At 31.7% G+C, this 23,861-nt stretch overlaps 1 protein-coding gene across 2 annotated transcripts in view; it reads right to left on the bottom strand.

Moving 5' to 3' along the window:
- LOC127097276 (embryonic abundant protein VF30.1) overlaps positions 1-19,942 on the bottom strand; it is a 71,323-nt gene extending 51,381 nt beyond the window's left edge. The window contains exons 1-3 of one of the 2 annotated variants that reach the window (XM_051035780.1): positions 19,797-19,942; positions 19,544-19,649; positions 18,744-19,447 (exon numbers count right to left, since the gene is read on the bottom strand). In XM_051035780.1, coding sequence (XP_050891737.1) covers positions 18,786-19,447; positions 19,544-19,649; positions 19,797-19,835 — 807 coding nt within the window. In that variant the 5' untranslated portion in view covers positions 19,836-19,942 and the 3' untranslated portion in view covers positions 18,744-18,785. Of the gene's footprint in view, positions 1-18,618; positions 19,448-19,543; positions 19,650-19,796 lie in introns of those variants that run through there. The other variant, XM_051035778.1, reaches the window with a different exon arrangement.
- Positions 19,943-23,861: the final 3,919 nt, after the last annotated feature.

Genomic DNA, 23,861 nt, shown 5'->3' with positions numbered 1-23,861 from the left:
AAGGGGTACCTGAAAACAATCAAATAGAATCAGTACTCAAGCAGCTAAACAGTAACAACACAAGAGTCAATTAACAATGTACAATCAATCAATGGTGTGCATAGCACAAGGCTCACATGAACCAAACATCCTACAAAACAAACACATTAGTTTATAAGTCAAGTAAGACAATCCCAAATGTGGAACAATTTCCTTAATCCTTAACTTCTTAACCTGAAAAGGCACAACCAACTTCAAATGTAAGTAACATGACCACTAGGACTAGCCTAGGGTCAAAAAGATGGAAAAATGTTAAAACAGCAACCAATTCATGATCAAAGTCAAGCTATTTCAAATACAAAGGGATCCCAATTGGTCCCATATCCAAACTATGCACTCATTTTGTTTTATGCAACATGGAAGGCAAAAGATGCAATGTTAAGTCACATATAAGTAATCAGCAAGATCAAACTCAAATAAATGCCCAAAGGGCTCCAAAAATCCTACAAAAATTCTATCCTAAACAGAGGACATTCAACAAGCCTCATGTCAATTTTCAGGTCATTTGGACTAGTAGATCAATAGGAATTAATTAAACATGACGAAGCATGCAAAAACAACATCAAATGAAGCCCAAAAATATGCATCCACTTCAGTTAGATGGTAAACAGTGATGGTTCATTAGAAATACATGGGACCAAAGCTAAATGCTAGCTTAACATGTTAGGAATTATGTCATCAATTTTCATGGTCATTGGATTAAGTATGTCCATTTGGCAACATGTACACTAAATGTTACACAAGTGAAGCTCTAAAATGTTAGGCAGCAAGGAAAAATATTAATCACATTGAAAATGGATTGTAAAAATCCACAAAAAATCATGTTGAATCTTAACATATTAATGATGCTTCATGCAAAAATTCAAGGCTATTGGCCTAAAGGAAGCATGGTAAACAATTAGGGGAATCCAGCATACCACTTGATGTCACATATATTCACACTCAAATTCAATAATTCATATATAATAAACCATAGGCCCAAAAATTATGAAACCTATGTCAAAAATTCCAGGGATGAGTTAAGAATCATTATCTAAAATTTCAATCAATTTGGATTAAGCATGGTGGTTTTAGAATTAAAATGGTACAACATGTGGAAATAGCATACATTAATAACAACTCTAGGGCAATACAAATTTTTTACCAAGCAACATTTTTAATTTTGTATCTATAAAATAGTAGAGAAAAAATGATGATTAACAAAAAAAGTCTTGCATTTTTTGGATTATTTTTGAAGATTATATGATTTTTAGAAGTTTTAAAATATTTATTTAATATTTATTTGGAATTATTTAGGATTCATTTTAATTAAATAGGAGCTAATGGCAGAATTGTAAATAGCGTTTCCTGAATCAAAACGTTGCCGTGTCATTTATTGACGTGTCAGGCTCTGATAGGTTCTGGCGATGGAAAACACCAATTCACAATTGAAACGGAAGGAGCAAGATCTACAGAGCGATTTTCCAGAAAACTATGAATGTTCTTCATCTGCGTTCAAGTTCTTCAGCTGGGATTTTAGGTTTTGAACGAATCGTAATGGAAACGCATAAACTATATACCGGTCGAACCGGTTTTTCACCAGGAGTACGAATATGGATGCGATTTTGTCTATAGATTAACATACAGCACGAATCGATGGAAATAAATAACGGCATCGAAACTTCAATTGCGAATTACGCAACCAATTCTCAATGAAAATACAAACCACAAATTGCTACATAACCTACAATGAATGCACTACACAATCCCTAACTCAATTCAGCAAATGGCGATGATCGAAATCCAACCTTTCTTGATGACAGTTGCGGAATTGGCGATTTGCAGAGCTCAAAATGCGAAACAGACGGAGTGCGTTGCTTCAGAATGCGTATGGTGTAATTCTTTTAGCTCAAGGATGAGTGAATCGAACGATTCCTCGGACTGCCATGGAAGGTGCAGGTTGCTTCAACAGTTGCAATTTGTGAGTGGTTCTTGAGTCCACCTGCAAACAGAAAATCAACAACCAATACAGATGATGAATTTGTCAAGAATTCGCTCAGAGATTTATGAGATTGGTGAATTGAAGCCAAAGAGTGTTATGGAAGTTTTTGAGCAAAATGAGAGAGATGAGAGAAATTTCTTTGTGAATTTTTCTGTTAGATTGTGAAAATGATTAGTGTTGAATTCTGTTATAGATTAAATATATATATGAAGTCTTAATCCATCAATAATCTTGATTAGTGAAAAAATGGTGATTAGTGCAAATGAGCTTTATGTGATGCATTGGCCTTTTTTGCTCTTTTCCCTTTAAAAGCAATGTAGCAGCCAATTTTGGTTCAAACATGTCCAAAATACCATATGTAATGTGTAGAAACAATTCTCATTTCAATTGGTCATGTATTTTGCAATTTCACCCTTTGATGGCATAATGTCCAATTTCAACCATTGCACTTTTCAAACCAAAACTCAATTTGCAAAGCCTAGCCATGAAATGAGGATTCAAACACATTCCAAATGCCATTCCTGAGGTGTTGCAAAAGGTCTCATCTCAAAATTCCAAATATTTTGACATTTGGACAATTTTGCCCCTGATCCAATTTAACAGTCCAGTTGAAAAGTGACTTTTTGCCTTGGCCACTTTTGGAAAAATCCAATGATGCACCCTTGAAGTACATGTTAAATGGAGTTTGTGCATATAAAGAACTTGCAATTTGGACAAAGCATGTGGTAGTTATGGCCTCCTGATTACGGGTCATTTCTGAAATTCACTGAGCCATATTTTGCAAACCACACATTGGATTTTTGAGTTCTTGGACTTTTTGGAAAGGTGAGAACAAGATCTTCAACTTTCATGTTGGACAATTTTCCATTTGAAGCTTGTATGATGAAGTTATTTTGAGGGGAAAAAGTTTCCATTTTGGGCAGCTGAAATTACAGGTCCACCTGCTATTTTTGGAAACTTTCTGTCTGAGCTCAAATCCTTCAACCTTGGTCTTTGATATGTCAAACGAAACTTATATGGACATGAATGAAGCCTTTCAAACCATTTCCCACCTTCCAATCCATAAAATCGGGCACAGTTGACCACGGTTGATCACAGTTGACTTTCTAGGGTTTCTGGTTGACTGAACCATGACTGATGACTTCTGAGCATCCAATCTTTGGCCAAACCACTTCAAAATGATCCTTGGACCATATGAGCTTAAAAAAACAACCCTAGGGCTTTGTCTCAATGAAAATGGCACTTGCTTGCTTGATTGACTGATTCTCCTGATCAGTCTGACTTGATTCATCAACTGAGCTTGCACTTGAGCACATGGACAATGCAATGTTATGCAGTGGACATTGTTAATGCTATGACCTAATATGAAATGAATGTACACAATGGTAGGGTGCAAATTTGAGGTGCTACAGTATGCGATGCAGAGATGCAATAACTATGATGAATGTATTGAATCAGCGATTCAGAGTCAAAATTGGGGTGTGACAGTTGCCCCTATTTAAGTATATTCAACACGAGAATATGAAGAAGTACACTCTTCATATGATCAAAGTGGGAGATAGTTAAATACTAAAAAGACCCGAATTTTGATCCTGAAATGCAAATGATAGGATATGATATGAGATGAATGCCTGAATGAATGACTCTTTTTTATTTGATTTGCTAGGGATATGATCAGACATAAGATAAACCCTAGCATGATGCTTTATGAAGGATACAAAATGAAACAAAGATCTGTGGGGGATGCTGATGGTCCACAGGGAGACAGACAAATGGTTGATGATGGTATCTTAGCATGCTTGGGTTCATCCAAATCCTTGCAAAAATCCCAACTCATCTCCCTCTCATTAAGAGCTCTCACACCTAAGCCACTCAGGTTCATCATCTGAACCTAAGCTAGCTCTTAGCAAACCTCTTATCATCTTTTCCGGAGCATACTCAGAGAAAAAAGAAAATGAGTAGAAGGAGAATACGAAGAAAATCATCAAATATATATAGGAAGAGATAATTCAAACTCATACCTTTAAGGTTGGACCTCACCAGAGCTTCAAAGCTCTGACGAGGTATTCTTTTCCCTTATTTCTTGCATTTGTTTCACACATACTCATTGATCCATGAAGTTTGTATTTTTGTTTTCACCCTTGGCAATAACGATGTTGATGACGGCGAAAGAATCTCTGCTTCCAGGTAAAGGTTCTTAGTCTCTCTCTCTCTTGCTTTAACTTCTGAATTCTTATTCTTTCCCTTCTTGGCTAGAAAGCTTCTGAGTGGTTGATGTTGTTGATTGAACTCTCTCTATGAGTGTGGTGAGGTTGATTCAACCAGAGAGGGAGAGATTGAGTTCAGATTTTTAGAGGTTAATGGTGATGGTGAATGAATGATGAAGCTGAGGGTGATGAAGATGAGTGTGTTGAGAGTCAAAAAATGATTGAGGGATTTTTGTGTTGATGATTCATGGTTTAGATGAGAAAATGATTGATCTTTTTGTTGTAGCTAGAGAATGAGGATTATATATGTTGTTATTGTTATTGGGATTAGAAAATTCCGTTATGGAAGTTTGTGAATTCAGTTGGAATATGTGAATGAAGGAAATGGTTAATTATTCTCTATTACTGACTTTGAAAGTTAATTAGTGAGTGATAGGTGATGTGGCATTAGTTGGTTAGTTCAATTAGCATGGCTAGTTCAATTAGTTAGTAGGAATTGAAATGTGAATGTGTTTAATTTGTTTTTGTGATGAGTGATGATAGGTCATTTTTGATGATGATATGCTTGAGTGTTATGTATGCTCAGTTAGATTGCATGACATATAAGTTGATTTGATTAACTGAATTGGACATAGATTTGCATATGGATCATGTTTGATGCTTGCTGTACGGCTTGATTGCACTCTGGTTTAGGTTTGGCTCATGGTGTAGCAAATTATATGCAGCTTGGTCTTTGCTTGGTCTGTGTTTGCATGGTGACGTTAATGGTATGTTATGCTGCATTTGTTTTTGGCTATGCCAGAAATTGCTTGATATTAAAATGGTGTGTTTGGTCTAAATACTTGTCATGTATTGATGCAGATTTACACTTGTTCAACTGCTACTGAATTAGACTGGTGTGCATATCTTGCTTGGCTTGGCATGTTGGTTCTGCAAATTGGTCATGGTGTGGTTTTGCAGGGCTGCACAACCTACATGGTTCTGTATGTGGTTTTGCTAGCAAAACATATTAGGACCTTGCTTCATGTTGCAAGTTGCATTTGGATATGAGCTGAACTGACGAAAATTAGTTAGGCAACCCCAAAGGCGGGTTAACCCCTTGATTTTGGATGTTGTGAAAAATGAGATCTATATTGCACCAGAACAAAAAGAGAAAACTACTTTCACTTGCCTATTCTACATTTTTACCTATAGAAGAATGTTCTTTGATCTTGGAATAAAAATCGAAGACACAAATAAAAATTCAAAATAAATTAACACCGTCTTAAGTTATTCCTTGAAAGTTGACATTGGAAGAAGAAACTATATAAGAGCTCTGATTGGGTAAGGCTTCTTATTCGTTCATCTACCCGTCTTGACTCCTCGGATGTGTTCTCCCCCTCTCTCTCTCTCTCTCTCTCTCTCTCTCTCTCTCTCTCTCTCTCTCTCTCTCTCTCTTATTTTATACTCGTTTCTTTCATTGAGGATAATGTGTGTTTTAAGTGTGGGGAAGGGATGTTGTTTACTTTATTTTTGCTGGTTTCTGATTTTCTCTTTAAAAAGAATTAACTAAAAAATGCATGATTTTTCGTTGTTTTTTGGGATTGCAAGTGTTTTGTAAGTAATTTTTTTGTACTCTTGACTAAATATTTGTGTTGTGATGTGGGTGACTTTCTTTGCATTCCTAGTATTATAAAGTGGACTTGATTCTAAAGTATGCATAATCTGTGGTAGATCATTATCCTTGGTGAGAATTTGAGCCTTATAATAGATGAAATACAAATTTCCATTAATTTTTATTTCTTGTGTGATTTCACTCAGGTTTGTTAGTTACTCTAGAACTTGACCCGACTCTTGTTGAAACTTTTTGCTTGCATGTGCACATTGGTATGATAAAGGCATCTTATTTTTGTTTTATTTTTACCCACTTAGCCAAATAAGTCAACCTTGGAATTGTCATCCTTGGTTTGAAGCTCCTTTGAGCCTATTTATTCCATTTTTTGTTTATAACTCAATACAATCTTAAAGGTGAAAAATAATGATATACCCTATTTGAGGGGATGGGTGATTCTTGTTTGGAGTTTGTGTGGGGTTGAATTATTATATTTGTGATATTTTAAAACTTTGCAGACGAAACAAAGAAAAAAAGGAAGAAAATTCATGTTCCTATCGTATTCCTTCTGGAAAACAAATGAAAAGAAATAAAAAACAAAAAGAAAAGAGAAGAGAAAATGGTCGTAAAGAATTTGAGGGAAAGTGAATCAAATATTGTTTAGTTCGACACCCAAAGTCCCTTTCTATTCTCTTTAATCCTTTTAAATTTTAGCTTAGTACCCCTTAGGATTTTTCTCACTCTTACATTGGCCATGTTACAACCCGAATAAAGTCCTTTTGATCTTTGTGTGCATGTATTTCAAGTGTGGATTTTAGAGTCTTGTCAAGTTAATGGTAGTGCTAGCTTTTATGATATGCTTTGAGTGTAAATAAATAACATAAATACTTGAGAGTTGAGAGATCTTTATCCTGTGAGGATCTTGCTACTTATGATATACTCTTTGGTAAAGTTCCTTTTATTTGCTTTGATTGTCATAAGAAGTTACTCATTAACACCATATTCCATGAATCTTAGTATGAGACTTTTGCTTATCCCTATGTGATTCTGAAAGTCGTTGAAATTGTATGCTATGTTTTTTTTGTTGATTTTTATTTTGAATTTTGAAGTTAGAGTTTTGCTCGGAGTGCAAAAGTTCAAATGTGAGAGGATTTGATCAGTGCATTTTGATGCACCCTGTTTTACATTGATAAGAGAAAAAGCTATAAGTTTGATGTTGAAGTCAAAATCCAATTTGGAGTGCAGAAGAGTCAAATTATTAGTTTCCGTAAGAGGCTTAATAAAATAATTAGTTTTTGGGCATACTTTATGTTTATCTGGCCGAGTGCTCTTGGAGTTTGATTTTTTTTTGTATTATTTATGGAAACACATAATACTACTACTAAGTGTTCAGTTTACACAAAATTAGAATATACTAATACGAATTCCATGGAGAGCTAAACAACCAAAGGTTGATCTACTGATTTTAGATTCCATCAAAACTTTAAGGTTATTATAATTTCCAATTCAATTACGATTCCTTTTCATTTATGTCTATGAATCTCATTTAATTAATTCGATTTCTTATAGAATAGATTTAACTAAATTCAATTGATGCCTGTTTCTTAATTTAATTGCGTTTAACATTGCTTTTTTGTTAATTTGCATTAGTTTTAACCAAATGCTTAATTTAACAAATAGGAATGTAATTCATATAGTATCGATGACTCTTGTTTGTTCGATGTTGTAATTGAACACTAATCGAATCCACTTAAGTAATTGGGATGATAATAATCGATTATATATCAGAAACCAAACTAGTAGATTAACTTGTTCATCATATTTGTTTTATGTTTATCTATTTACGATTCAAGTTTCTGAAACCTTGAACCCCCTATTTCTTTTTCATATTTGTTTGTCTATTTTCAGGGTTGTAGTATAGTGGTAAGTATCTCAACTCATTAAATGACTCTATAAGCTTCTGTCTCGAATTGCTCCGAACTTTTTCCAAAAAATTAGAAAAAAAATCCTCTATTTTTTAGAAATTGCAAATTCCTTTATTTTCCATTTTTTTCTTTCTATTTTGTCATTTTCAAAAAATCCAAAAAAAATTGTAGATACATTATTTCACTTTGTTTTTAGTCATATTTTAATAATTTTTAGATTTTATTTTATTCGTTTTTGTTAGACTTTATTAGATTTTAATCGTTTTATTAGATTTCCCGTCATATTTTATTATACTTTATTTTCACTATTTATTTTACTGAAATTATCATTATCGTTATGTTTTATTTATTGCATGACTATATCCTAATATGGCTAAAGCTCAACGAACTCTAAGAGAATTTACCACACCTGATTCAATTTTTGTTGATTTTCCATCATTGTCTGATTTTGATGATACTTACATCTGTGATACATGTATTGACACTCACCTTTGTTATGTTTGTGGTGAGATAAAAGATTCCTTCCAGGGTGATCCTAACTCTTCTACAGTGACCCCATCTTTGTATTGTTTCTGTAGGTGACATTGTTCTCAACATTCCAACCCCCCCAAAAAAAATCACCCATTGAACAATCACCATCTTTAAAGCTGAAACCACTACCTGGCAATTTAAAATATGCATTTCTAGAGAGTCTAGAAAAGCTATTGATAATAATTTTATCTAAATTTGAATCTGAACAGGAACAAAAGTTGTTACAAGTATTTAGAAAACATAAGAAAGCATCTGGATGAACCTTGACTGACATTCCTGGTATTAGCTCATCAACGTGTATGCATCGGATACTTATTAAGGATGGGAAAAAATTAGTTAGGCATCCCTAAAGGCGACTTAAACCCTTGATTTTGGATGTTGTAAAAAATGAGATATATATTGCACCAGAAGACAAAGAGAATGCCACTTTCAATTGCCCATTCAACATTCTTAGCTATAGATGAAAGTTCTTTGACCTTGGAATAAAACGAAAATGCCATTTATCTATTTATGATTCATATTTTTGAAACCTTGAAACCTCTTTTTTTATATCGGTTAATCTTACTCGGATTCCTTGCAATACAACTCGAGTGTGGCTTCCGTATACAACATTTTATTAACTCTATTTTGATCTGTGTGCCACAACGGATCACCCGCTAATATTTGTATGAATAATTTCCTAAAGGCCTGAACTTCTAGTTCGACCTATCTTATTGGTCTTAATAAATGTTTCTTTAATACAATCAATACAAGTCCCCAAATAATTGAAAATTAAGGAAGTTAAAATATCATCTCTAATTAACCTTTCAACTCTTTCCTTAGAGATATGGCCTAAACACCCGTGCCACAACAAATATGATTTTTCTCTAATTTTAGACCTTTTAGAAATGGAGTTCTCGACATTCAATGATGAGGAAATTTTATCACAATTCAAATATAACTTATATAAACCATCAAACAAGATACCATTACCAGCAACTTGAGAATTCAACATAAAAATTATTTTTCCAACATAAAACGTAAACTTAAATCCAAGTCTATCCATATAAGACATTGAAATCAAATTCCTCCTAAAAGAAGGTAGATTAAATGTATCTTTCAAAACAACTTCAAAACCAGTTCCTAGAACTAAGCTAACATCTCCAACTAGCTCCACCATGACTTCGAGATCATTTCCCACCGGGAGCTTGATTTCTCTCAAATTTGGTCTCCGCTGGTTTCCGAACTCCTGTAAGGACACAACAATATGGGTTCTATAACCACTATCAAGCCACCAATAATTAGTGGGAACATCAACTAAGTTAGACTTAAAATAGACAAAAGATAAATGATTACCTCCAGATTTGTTCTTGTTGTCTAAGCAAGCTTTAAAAGCATGACAATCAGTTTTCTTATGCCATTTTTATTTACACCAGAAGCACCAAAATGTTTTCTTATGCCATTATTTTCTTATGCTATCAAGATAAGTTCAATTAACTTGGATATGACTTAGGGGAAACTTACAAAACTCAACCTTTGAACTATAGACTCAGGGGGAGCTTATAAACCTCAAACACTAATGTTGTCAAGTTAGTTAAACTGACCAACCATTATTCTTAAATACCTTTGTTTGTCATCATCAAAAAGGGGGAGATTGTTGGAACAAAAAGTGTTCATATCCCTTGGGTTTTGATGATAAAAAAATATGTAAAGAATAATTGGGTATACTAACATATATTCAAGTGTGTAGGATCATAAGCTTAAATTTCTACTCAGAATTGACCTTGATGAAATCATTTGTTGAAAAGCTAATAGTTTCAGATTCTGAAGGATCAAAATATGGTGACTCTGATCGTGCTATTTCAGCTTCCAAAGGATCATAATTTCAACATGGTTTCTCTGCTTTTGGTAACAGCTCAGAATCTGAAGACCTTAGCTAAAGGTGCTCAGCTTCTGATCCGTTTTCTATCTCCATAGCAGACCAATCTGGTCAACGCCAGACTTATGGAAAAAGTTAACTAGAGTCTATTAGTGCAAGGCTCAAGGAAAGTTTATGTGACCTCTTAAGTCTGCCCCAATGTTTGATCTATACCTAGTATGAAAAAGAAGCAGTGAAATATGTTATTACCCAATGGTTGAAGATCTTAACAAGATCCATCTTCCAATGTCTCTCTCTTGGAAATATTGCTTTTCAAATATCACTTCTGAAAACTATTTTCCAACGACACTTTTTCCGCCTCTATAAAAGGGAACTGAAGATTTGAAGGAAGGTTACCAAACTGTCGAACAATATAATAGAACATATTGAGCGCAAACTTTGAGCTAAAGTTTTATCTGTTTACTACACAAGCTCTTAAGATTTCTTGTCTTCGTATATCTTATAGATATTAAGTGTTTAAGTATCTTGTGATTGTTGTATCACTTTTATAACTCTGATTGTACATCAAGTATAGTTGTAGTATATTCTACTAAAATATTTGTTTAAAGTAGAGAAAGTCTCTTGCTAGTTTGCTTGAGAAAGGGAAGTCTCTTGCTAGTTTTCTTGAGGAGTGGAAGCCGCTTGCTTATGTGCTTGAGCAAAAGTATCTTCCTGGATTGCTTGAGCGAAAGTTTCTTCCTGGTGTGATTGAGCGGTTGAATTTCTTGCTAGTTTGTTTAAGAAAAGTGTAATTAGTTTGATTATAGTGAAAATATTTTGTTGGACAAGGGGACTGGACTACTATCAGTTTAGAAGAGAAGCCAAGATAACTTTGTGTGTTGCTTTGTTTATTGCTTCCGAATATTATTCATTTCGCTTCTCTTAACTCTGAGATTAAATTCTGAACTTGTTAAAATTATGAAGTTAGTTGTTCAGAAGCGAAAAAGAATTAACATACACAACCTCCCATTCTTTTGTATTTTTCTCACCTTCAGGACGTACTTATCCCTCGTAATCCCTTGTAATTGTGTGATGACCATAATTAGCTTCCTGCGTGAATACTCGTCTTCTGTGGAAGAAACATGACTTAACTCACCGCACCAATTTCATAAATAACTCGATTGGAAAAGGTTGGGTAGGACGTACTTGTTCCTTGTAACCCCTAATTTTTGTGTGATGGCCGTAATTAGCCCACTGTTCGAGTATTCGTTAATCACCCAAAAACATTCTCAACACATCAAACTTATTTTTCTCTCCCTCGTACGATCGAAAACCCTTTGCAAAAGAAAATTATTTTATCTGTTATACCGTGATACAAACAAATGCTTTAAGCCTCAAATTATGAGTACATATAACATTTAACTGCTAGAGTGCGATCTAAGCATTCGTTCAATAAAATCAATCAACCAATACATAGTTTTCTACGAAGAACTACGTTGCTTTAAATTTCTCTTTGCACCCGAGGATACGTAGGAGCGAGACCAACAATCTCATCAAGCACCCTAATAAAAAACCTTTTTACGGCCTCTTTTCTTTTCCTTATTGAATTTTTATTACTCGAAGAAAAAAATAATGAAAACTAACATTCTATTCACAAATCTAAATAAATGGTTCCCATTGGGCACGATAAATGTGAGGGGTGCTAATACCTTCCCCTTGCAGAATCGACTCCTGAACCCAAATTTTGTTGTGAGACCATCTTCTCTTTTCTTTTAAGGTTTTTATTGAGATTTTTATTCCCTTCTTTGGAATAAATAATGTTCGGTGACAACTTTGTTCAATCATCTGCGAGCGTGCTACGCGCTCGTTGGTCGTATTTTTTGAGATGAGATAGTAACTATGTGCAAATAAAGTAAATAACAATGGGACGAGTGTGTGTGTGTGGGGGGGGGGGGGGGTTCAAGGTTTATTTGGTTCGCAAATAAAACGAAAAAATATTTGGAATAAAATTCAATAACTAAAGGCGATTAGATCTTATTTCGACTCCCCTACTCATTCTTATGCATTAATCAAATTTATAATATGTTAAGTATTACGACGAATTAACACGACCATTGCACCTAATTCCTTGGTGTACAACTCACTAATATACACAACAATTCCCTAATTCCTTAGGCCAATTCAGATTTAAATTAGGTGTTCTAAGTTCGTTATTCAAAAGCTACAACTTATAATTACCTATTACTAATTAATTATTAATTTGAATAATCGCCAGAGATGGGATCAATAGACTAATGATCAGATATCCATACTCATCTAATATTAATTCATGCATTCGTCAATACATAAAATGCATTAAGATCAAGAATAATTAAATATTAACAATGACATAAAACAATTCAATTGACATCAAACAATCATATGACCCAAAGAGTACAAGAAGGTTTATATAAAAAAATATTGATGACTTCTCAACAGGTGTACCGATCGATAATATCAAAGTAATAAAAATAAAGATCATATCCATAGGGATTGCTATCTAATAAAGTTATGATTGTGTGAATTTAAAAGTAAAGACGGGTGTGTGTGTGTGTGTGTGGGGGGGGGGGGGGGGGGGGTTGCGAGTTATTTTTGAAAAGTAAAATTTCTAAATTCAATACGAGAAAGCGACTAGGTTTTGTATGAATTCCTTGTTTATCCTTTATTGATGTTTAATGCATTATATGGTGTACAACTCACTAACTTCTACTAGAGGTCTCCTATCCCTATTCAACCGGAGCAAGTGAAATGAGAAGTTGTCACATTACGTTAACTCAAATGCCACTACTAGAGGCCGCCTATCCATATTCAACTGGCGTAAGTAGACTAACTGTCCTATGTCAGACTCATAGGCTTAGGGTTAGTAATATGTACTCGTCTAAAATAATAAAATTAGTGCATCCACAGATAATAAGCATTACGAACAAAAACAATTAAATAAAAATATAACTTCAGTTATCCATATAACATCAAATTAAACATATGATCCAACAGGTTCAAAACAAGTTTATCAAGCAAAACCTAACCTAGTGTAATTTAGTTACTCATAGTAATACACTAAAATACCAAGCAATCAGATGTAGATAGCCTGTGAAATCCTTGAAGATTTTGGCCCCAAATGACTTCTAATGCTCTCGAAATCATCCTCCGGGTAACTTTTTCTTCACTTTCAGTCAAAAATGTAGAACCCCTAATTATGTACCAGAAAAGCCTTTTTATAACGAAAGAATGCGTCAGGACGTGTCAAAATTTGTCCAATTTTTTAGTCCATCATGCCCATGATGCCCAGTATCGCGCGCGATGCAACTCCATCGTGCCCAAGATGCCGTGCGAGAAGCGAAGAAATTTTTAAACCAATCTGGAAAGTTCTCTTGAAAAACGTAATACATTTTTTGGGAAGTACAAAAGATGTTTTTATTAATTTTTATCAGAATTTAAAATTTTCCTCATATTTTTTCTTCAATATCTTTTTTTTCTCCCTCTCTCTCTCTATGCTGACATGTTTTTATTAACTTTTTGTTGATGACAAAAGGGGGAGAGAATTGAAGTATTTAAAGAGGATACAAGTATTATTGAATGCTTTAATATACTTGAACCCTTATCATAATCCATTTTATGCTTAAATATGAACATTATTTTCTTATGTTATCAAGATAAGTTTAATTAACTTGGATATGACTTAGGGGGTGCTTACAAAACCCAACCTTTGAACTATTAGACTCAGGGGGAGCTTACAAACCTCAAACACTAATATTGTCAAGTTAGTTAAACTGACCAACCATTATTCTTAAATACCTTTGTTTGTCATCATAAAAAAGGGGGAGGTTGTTGGAACAAAAATTGTTCACATCCCTTAGATTTTGATGATAAGAAAATACGTAAATAATAATTGGGTATACTAACATATATTCAAGTGTGCAGGATCATAAGCTTAAAATTCTACTCAGAATTGACCCTAATGAAATCATATGTGGAGATGCTAAAATAATAAAATTAGTGCGTCCACAGATAATAAGCATTACGAACAAAAGAAATTAAATAAAAATATAACTTCAGATATCCATATAACATCAAATTAAACGTATGATCCAACATGTTCAAAACAAGTTCATCAAGCAAAACCTAATCTAGTGTAATTTAGTTACTCATAGTAATACACTAAAATACCAAGCAATCAGATGTAGATAGCATGTGAAATCCTTGAAGGTTTTGGCCCCAAATGACTTCCAATGCTCTCAAAATTGTCCTCCGAGTAACTTTTCCGTCACTTTTAGTAAAAAATGTAGAACCCCTAATTATATACCAGAAAAGCCTTTTTATAACGAAACAATGCGTCAAAATTTGTCCAATTTTTTAGTCCATCATGCCCATGATGCCCAGTATCGTGCGCGATGCAACTTCATCATGCCCAAGATGCCGTGCGAGAAATCCAGAAGCTTTCGTCTTTTTGTGCCCCCTTTTCCCAGCTTTTGCTATTTTCTCCATTTCTCTTCACTTGGTCAATCTTGGCTATTCTATGGCACTTTTGCTTCTTTTTTACTTGATATTTCACCGAAATCACTCCAAATACTCCTAAAAAACATGTAATGATAGAGTTTCATCACAACCATATACTTGTCCTCAAGTAACTTGCTTGCTACTGCACATTTCAACAGAAAACAAAATGCTACTATAACCAATGAACATCACATTTTTATTATTACCTGGTCATCACTTCTGCTCCTAGCTTCAATCGAGAAAATTTAGAAAAATAGTTCCAAATAAACAAGTACTCAACCTGTCTCTCATCTCACTATAATTTCACTCATAATGATAGGGGAATTTCTCAATCAACATACAAAATATTTTATATTAAATTTGAAATATTTCTAAATAAGTCGATCAAAGTTGTTTAAACACACACTTTCTGAGGGGTTTATAGGTTGCATGAGACTTTATGTTAAGGTAGGATAATTTATGAGAGTAAGCTTAAATCTTTGGAGTTAGGTACCTAGTTTTTCTTATGTTATCAAATTCCCTTTCATAAAAATCTTTGCTTGTTATATCGGTATTAGAGATTCACATTCTATGGTCTTTTTCATTCTTATTATTTTACTTTTTCTCTCTTCATTTTTTAAAGAAGTTGTAATAACTTCTTTATTACTTTTTTACAATTTTTATTTTTATTTTTGATCAATTTCTCTAGTACCCCAATCCCAAACTTAAACTTTGTTCACTTCCAAGACTAACCCCAAATTTATTATTTTTCCTGCAACTAGGAAACTAAATTTTTTGAGGGTAGAAATATAACTACTAGAAATACATGGGTTACCTGCGGATTTTCCTACAGTTTTGTCTGCGAATTCATATTGTTAAACATTGTTTCCTGCGAAATATGAGGTAGCAGAAAATTCTGCAGGAATTCTTGAGACTTTACCTGCGATTTTTGATTTAAAAATAATATATGAATTTTCCTGCGATTTCTTTTGCAGGAAATAGTTATCCATTGAAACCTCAAAATCCTTTAGAAATTCTATGGCATGCTTATTTTTAGGTTTTTTTTCCTGATCTAATTTGAGCTAGAAATGAGTTTTGATGATTAATCACCAAACACTTTCTTCACATCGCAATCTATAAAATTTTTCATGAGTGTATCTTCAAGGTCTTAAAGATTTGTGTGTTTTGCATTTAACTTATTTACTGTTGCAGATCGTGATCAGAGTGGATAAAATCCAATTGCTATTTCTGCAGTGTGCCTGTGTATGTGTGTTTCAGAAAGTAGGTTGGAGTGATAAGCAAGAAATTGGTATGTTGGTATCACTTGGTATGAATTTTAAGTTTCAATTTCTTCTCTAGTCAATTGTTTGCTTCTCATATTATTATTAACTATTTCAGCTAGGTGTTAAATTCTAGTGTGAGAACTTAGTCTCACTTGTTAATAGAGTAAATGTTGTGATCTCTTCTTGGTAACAAGTTTTTTAATCTATGCAACTTCTCCTCATGCTAATGTTGTTTGGTTGGCTTTCTTTTTTGTTGTGATTCTCATCATCAACTATGTACCTTTGAGTGCTTAATTTCTAGCTTTTTAAAGCTCCATTTACTTTATTTGTATTAGTTTCTTATTTTCTCTTAAAAAAAGAATTAATTAAAAAATGCATGATTTTTCGTTGATTTTTGGGATTGCAAGTGTTGTGTAAGTAATTTCTTTGTTCTCTTGACTAAATATTTGTGTTGTGATGTGGATGACTTTCTTTGCATTCCTAGTATTATAAAGTGGAATTGATTCTAAAGTATGCATAATTTGTGGTAGATCATTACCCTTGGTGAGAATTTGAGCCTTATAATAGATGAAATATAAATTTTCATTTATTTTTCTTTCTTGTGTGATTTCACTCATGTTTATTAGTTACTCTAGAACTTGACCCGAGTCTTGTTGAAACTTTTTGTTTGCATGTGCACACTGGTATGATAAAGGCATCTTATTTTCGTTTTATTTTTAGCCACTTAGTCAAATAAGTCAACCTTGGAATTATCATCCTTGGTTTGAAGCTCCTTTGAGCCTATTTATTTCATTTTTTGTTTATAACTCAATACAAGCTTAAAAGTGAAAAAAATGTTATACCCTATTTGAGGGGATGAATGATTCTTGTTTGGAGTTTGTGTGTTGAATTATTATATTTGTGATATATTTTAAAACTTTGCAGAAAAAAGAAAGAAAAAAAATGAAGAAAAAAACGGAAGAAAAGTCATGTTCCTATCGTATTCCTTATGAAAAAAAATGAAAAGAAATAAAAAATAAAAAGAAAAGAGAAGAGAAAATGGTTATAAAGAATTTGAGGGAAAGTGAATCAAATACTGTTTAGTTCGACTCCCAGAGTCCCTTTCTATTCTCTTTAATCCTTTTAAATATTAGCTTAGTACCCCTTATGATTTTTCTCATCCTTACATTGCCATGTTACAATCCGAATAAAGTCATTTTGGTCTTTGTTTGCATGTATTTCAAATGTGAATTTTAGAGTCTGGTCAAGCTAATGGTAGTGCTAGCTTTCATGATATGCTTTGAGTGTAAATAGATAACCTAAACACTTGAGAGTTGAGAGAATTTTATCTTGTGAGGATCTTGCTACTTATGATGTATTCTTTGGTAAATTGTCCTTTTATTTGGTTTGATTGTTACATGAAGTTACTCATTAACACCATATTCCATGAAGCTTATAATGAGAATTTTGCTTATCCCTATGTGATTCTGAAAGTTGTTGAAATTGCATGCTATGTTTTTTTTCTTATTTTTTATTTTGAATTTTGAAGTTAGAGTTTTTCTCGGAGTGCAAAAGTTCAAGTGTGGGAGAATTTGATCAGTGCATTTTGATGCACTATCTTTTACATTGATAAGAGAAAAAGCTATAAGCTTGATGTTGAAGTCAAAATCCAATTTGGAGTGCAGATGAGTCAAATTATTAGTTTTTGTAACAGACTTAATAAAATAATTAGTTTTTGGATAAAATTTATGTTTATCTGGCCCGGTGCTCTTAGAGTCTGATTTTTTTTGTTGGTATTATTTAAGCAAACACACAGTACTACTGTTAGATGTTCAATTTACACGAAATTAGAATAGGCTGATACGAATTCTATGGAGAGCTAAACAACCAAAGGTTGATCTATTGATTTTAGATTCCATCAAAACTTTGAGGTTATTATAATTTCCAATTCAATTACGATTCCTTTTCAATTATGTCTATGAATCTCATTTAATTAATTCGATTTATTATATCGACTAAATTCAATTATGTCTATCAAACCACCAAGAATTAGTGGGAACATCAATTAAGTTAGACTTAAAATAGACAAAAGCTAAATGATTACCTCCAGATTTGTTCTTGTTGTCTAAGCAAGCTTTAAAAGTATGACAATCAGTTTTCTTATGCCATTTTTCTTTACACCAAAAGCATCAAAATGATTTCTTGAAAGCAACCGGGTTAGGACCTCCAATGTCATAGTGTTGAGCATTGAGTGTTTTCCTAAACTTAGGATGTATATAAGAAGCACTATGAGTATATTTTTTACAAGAATTCTTATCAGAATGGGGTTTAGCATGAACAATCAAGAGGCCTAAATCACTTATTTTCTTATTGAGTTTCTCTTCTACAGCTACACACTTGGTAATAAGGTTATTGTCGGTCCAATTCTCACAAAAGGTATTATAGGCATTTTTGACGAGTTATATTATATGGTGTTCCACATGTCAGTTTGCACTTTCTTGCGGTTCTCTAAATCCTTCCTTCAATATCTTGGGTTAAAAACTCCCATATCTTTTTTATCTTTAAATATCACATAATTTGAATCCGTGGAGTTCAAATCACTATTGAAACATACATGAACGATGTGATAATCAATACCAAATTAGTCTTTTTCAAGGTTGTTGGAAAAAGAGGTGGAAAACAAATGTAAAAAGACTATAAATAATATAATGTAGAATATAAAACATACAATTATTTTTCATGATGCAATTGAGACATACATGAATGATTTTATTGAAACATACAAAGTTGCAACCATAGTTCTAACTTGTTTTATTTAGGATACATAAAATATGATACTTGTCCTTACATACATTTATTATTTGAACACAAATCCAGTTTGAACAAGAAGTTAGCATCTAGATGACACAAGGACGGTCAACAGAATAATTAGGCACCCAAGCAGCAGCCTTATTGCCAATGAAATGGCAAACAGAAACAGTTCCAGGGCTGACTTTGAGAGCTTCGTAAAGCAACTCAGGATTCATACCTCTTGTATCATGATGACAAACGGTTAAAGCCTTTGCTTTGCTTCCATCAGGTGCTGTCAACGAGACCACGTAAGCGGTTGTTTCACGCACTTGGTGGCAATTGAATACAACTTTTTTAAAATTCAATCGATGACACATCACTGCATTTTCACCAACTTTTTTTACTTCCTCCACAACATATTGGTCTTCATTTTTGTCGAAGGTACTTGAAATAGCCTTAATCTTTGATGTTCTAAAATGTGAAATGACATGATCAATCATAGATTCTAAAGATGATACACAATGTTTGTGTTCTCCTATAGCAGTTGGACTATTACAAAAGTCATCCAGACTTTGTCTTTCTTTATTCTCCAGCCATATGGAATCAGTCACACCTTGTCTTGGTTCTGTGAATGGTCGCACCATCTTTGCAACAGACTGAGTGTTACCCAATACTATTTTCTTTCCAGGATAAAGATCATGTGGAAAAAAAAGTGTCGAGTATTGGTTTAATTCTTCGACTCTAATGGGTAGGCTATTAGTTTTTCCATCTGCCACATGAAACAACATATTATAATTACTTCAAAAACCATGATAAATAGTCTTATTATGAGACAACATTTTGTTATATAATTCATGTTACTAACAAGGAAGCAAAAGATCTGAAAAAGTCTCAGGGAGAGGAGTGTTTGGCCACACATATTTCCAATAATCTTCTCCGGATGGTATGGCACCAGTTCTCACAAAAGCCAACTGTAAAAAAAATAATTCACATTTTATATATTAGTGTTGAATTCAAAATGATTAAACAGTTTTTTCCTCATTCCTTCTTATAAACTAGTCCATGACAATTTCAACCCAAAACCAAATATAAAATAGAGTAGAAAATAGATAACTTACACAAAAGAGAGCCAAAACCGTGATATGTGAAAACTCCATTTAGCTAGTTAATACAAACAAGTGGTAACTGTCAAGACTTTAGTGAGTGTGTATGAAAGTGTTACAACTTTCTCATTATTTATAGGTAAATACATACAATATAATTGCATGCAAAACTTGTCTTATTGATCATATTCATTCCTCCAAGTGGTAACAAACTTTATGCACGTGTCATCCATGCAAAACAATTGCATTATCTCCTCATTCTTTGCAAAGTTTGTGTGTGGTTTCGGTTTTTGTCTAAACTTACAAACTTTTTGTGCAAATGCCGTCCATGCAGGAAGATGCCATTAATTACTATCCAAACTTTGATTCTCCTTGAGCATAGCATGTGCATAATATTTACTCATTTACTGCATTATTTTACACAACTGTTTTAAACACTCCAATACTTTATTAAAGTGCCTCAAGATATTCTTTTATTAAATACAGTATAATTTAAAGACAATATTATTTTCTTTTTTATAAAATGAAATATAGCTCAATATGTTGAGCCTTAGTTAATATTTTGCTTTGCATTAAAAAGTTTATAACAATACTTAAAGCGTTTTATTTATTTATTTACTAGATGTCTATTTTTAAAATGTCATATATAACATTCTTATTATAATAAAAAATAGTAGAAATTGGACCACCAAAATTAGTAATCAACAAATCTCGTGGTATCTCGACTATATATTAATCATTAGCGTCTCCGATATTTCCATTGCTAATTTCCAAAATCCATTATGAAAAACTCTTTCTCTCTTCGGAATCTATACCTTTGGTCATAAAAAAATTTATATGGTATATGAGTATATGTAGATGGCAATGTCTATCTACTTTGCATTTTTTCACTCCTAAATTGTAAACAACCTTTTTTAATAAAAAATAATAATTTATATTTTATTGTTTTAAAACTGCTTAAAATAAAATGGTCATAAAATAATTTTAAGTTTAATTATAATTTTCAAATAGACATGAAAATGCTTTAAATTCTTTCTAAAGTATAATTTTTATTATATCTACAATTACATGTTACAAAATTAAATTTAAAATAAAAATTTAGACAATCAATTTTCTGCTACAATATAAATTCCTTTACATACAAATTTTATACAATATATTAATAAATTATATTTAATTATCATTATAAAAAAAACTCAATTGAATTAAATAATTTCCATATATGTAAAAAATAATTTTTTTAATTCTGTTTTAGATTAAAGATCCATTAGGATTTCTTTGTTTTCTGTATTTAATGAGCTTTGGCGTGGCCATAAGAATTATATTTATAACTAAATTCAGAATTTAACTATATTGAAAATAAATAAAAAAAATCAATTGAATTAAATAATTTGCATATGTTGAAAATAAATGACATAGTCAAATACACACAAACATAATACTCAATTTATTCTATAACTACCAAAACATATTACAATATTGAGAGATTCATTTTAAATTTTAATGTCTATCATGATGATTATTTATACGATATTTCAATTTTAGAATTTACACGTCTTTAATCCACAAAATGATGAAGAAACATTCTTAAGAGGGTATTAAAAATTATAAATTTTGATGCACTTATTTTACATTTTTAATTTAATTTTAATATACTATCTTTTATATATATATATATATATATATATATATATATATATATATATATATATATATATATATATATATATATATATATATATATAAGATAGTATATATGTATGTATATGTAAACATGTATTGCTATGATTCATCTTACAAATTGCTTATATATATGTATGTATATGTAAACATGTATTTGTCTATAAAATAGAAAATATACTTTTAAATATTTATTAAAATATGTACATTGAAATAACTCCATTTACATGAAATTTTAAACAGAAAAATCATCATTAGAATATTTTCTAATTAAAATTAAATCTAACAATGATTTTATAGTCCAAGTTAAATTTATGAATTTGTGTCAGAAATTAAACAACTTATGTAATCAAATCAAACTTTATTTTAAGAGCAAATTCTCTAATATGCTTTTTGGTTTATTTACAATTTAGTTTTTACTGAACATTACTTTATATATCTGAATCTACATTGTATCTGAAATAATAAATAAACTAGATGAAGATCTGTCCGGGTGCAAATAGTTTATTTATATTTTATTAAATTTTAAATATGATAAGAATTTAGTTTGACATAATATAATTATTAAATTTATTTTACAATAATTTATTATGATTATAATTGAAACAATGATATGAATTAATCACATAAAAATATATTATTTATTTGAAAGAAAAATATATGTTTGTAAATATATATATATATATATATATATATATATATATATATATATATATCTATATATATATATATATATATATATATATATATATATATATATATATATATATATTGTTTACCATGTTACCTTTTTAGCAAAAAACTAGTGGACGCCCCGGATCACTTGTCTTTATTTCTATGAGTTTTAGAAATTGGAAAAAAGTTACGAATGGAAAATATTGTTCCTTTCTTAAACACATAGAGAAGGATCCTTGCTCACCACACAACAATGCAATGAAAGCTTGTCAAGACTTGTTGAATCAAGATGGTCATATTATAAATGTTATTCAAGTGCAAAGTTCAAGTCAAAGAATGAATAATCGGTTACGACTCAAGACTTCAATTGACACTGTTTGTTGGTTAACGCTACAAGCTTTTGCTTTTAGGGGTCACGACGAAAGTAGCAAATCAAGAAATCAAGGTAACTTTCTTGAGTTATTGAAACTTTTAGCATCCTACAATGATGAAGTTGTGTTGGAAAATTTTCCACAAAATTGCAAGTATACTTCACATCAAATTCAAAAAGAGCTCTTGCAAATTCTTTCTAGTAGGGTGAAAAAGAGTATTCGTGAGGAAATTGGTGATTCCAAATTTTATATCGTTGTTGATGAAGCTCGTGATGAGTCAAAAAAGGAACAAATGGCTCTTGTATTAAGATTTGTTGATAAAGTTAGTTTAATACAAGAGAGATATTTTGATGTGACACATGTTAAAGACACCACATCTTTAACTCTTAAGGAAGCAATATGTGTATATATATGTATATATATATATATATATATATATATATATACATATATGTATATATATATATATATATATATATATATATATATATATATATGTATGTATATGTAAACATGTATTTGTCTATAAAATAGAAAATATACTTTTATATATGATTCATTCATATCATTGTTTCAATTATAATTTACAATATTATACCAAGTATATTACGATGGTTTGTGTGGCGATTATTGTAAAACCGCCATTGTTTTCTCTTTGTGGCGGTTGAAACCGCCAAAATAGAACTTCTTAAGCCGCCACAATTTTCCTTTTTTTTTTTGTAATGACAACTTTGCTTTTCACCCTTTGAAGGATGAAAAACCAGTTCTTATTTATATCTGTCAACAACTTTTTGAATCATAGCAATAATCTTTGTTTCTCTATTTATGTTTAGTGGCATGGTCGGTGGTATCAAGTGATTCATGTAATTTATTAAGAGTATTATGATGAAGTTCAAACCTAACCAATGGTTTACGCATGCTAAAAATGAATCTTTTCAAAACTTGATTCAGAGAGACGTACAATCATAAAAGAGACTCAATAATCAAAATTAAATCAAAGGTGAAAGCGATAAGACAACCAACAAAATAATTGTATTAAAGTGTTTCCCCTTAATGTATTACGAACATGCAACTACAATAAATTTTTCTAAATTTTGTTGCTTTGATTTTAACTCCAAATTAATTAAAGAGTTATGCTTTGCCTGGAATTGAAATTTTATTGCAAAGAAGTAATAAAACATTACAAGAAAATTGAGTTCTTGTGACATTCAAAATATGTCACTAAAAGTTAGTAATCTATAGGTAGATGTCTATTAGATTTTGAGTGGCACCCACATTTGATGTCAATTATAAGGGGTGTGGTGTGACACCAAATCGAATGTCACAATAACTTTTAGCTACAGTTAAATTTTTA

This window comes from Lathyrus oleraceus, chromosome 6, assembly GCF_024323335.1.
Source record: "Lathyrus oleraceus cultivar Zhongwan6 chromosome 6, CAAS_Psat_ZW6_1.0, whole genome shotgun sequence".
In the NCBI taxonomy this organism is placed as follows: Eukaryota; Viridiplantae; Streptophyta; class Magnoliopsida; order Fabales; family Fabaceae; genus Lathyrus; species Lathyrus oleraceus.
Note: the sequence above shows the minus strand (reverse complement) of the source record. Positions and strands in the feature narration are given on the sequence as shown.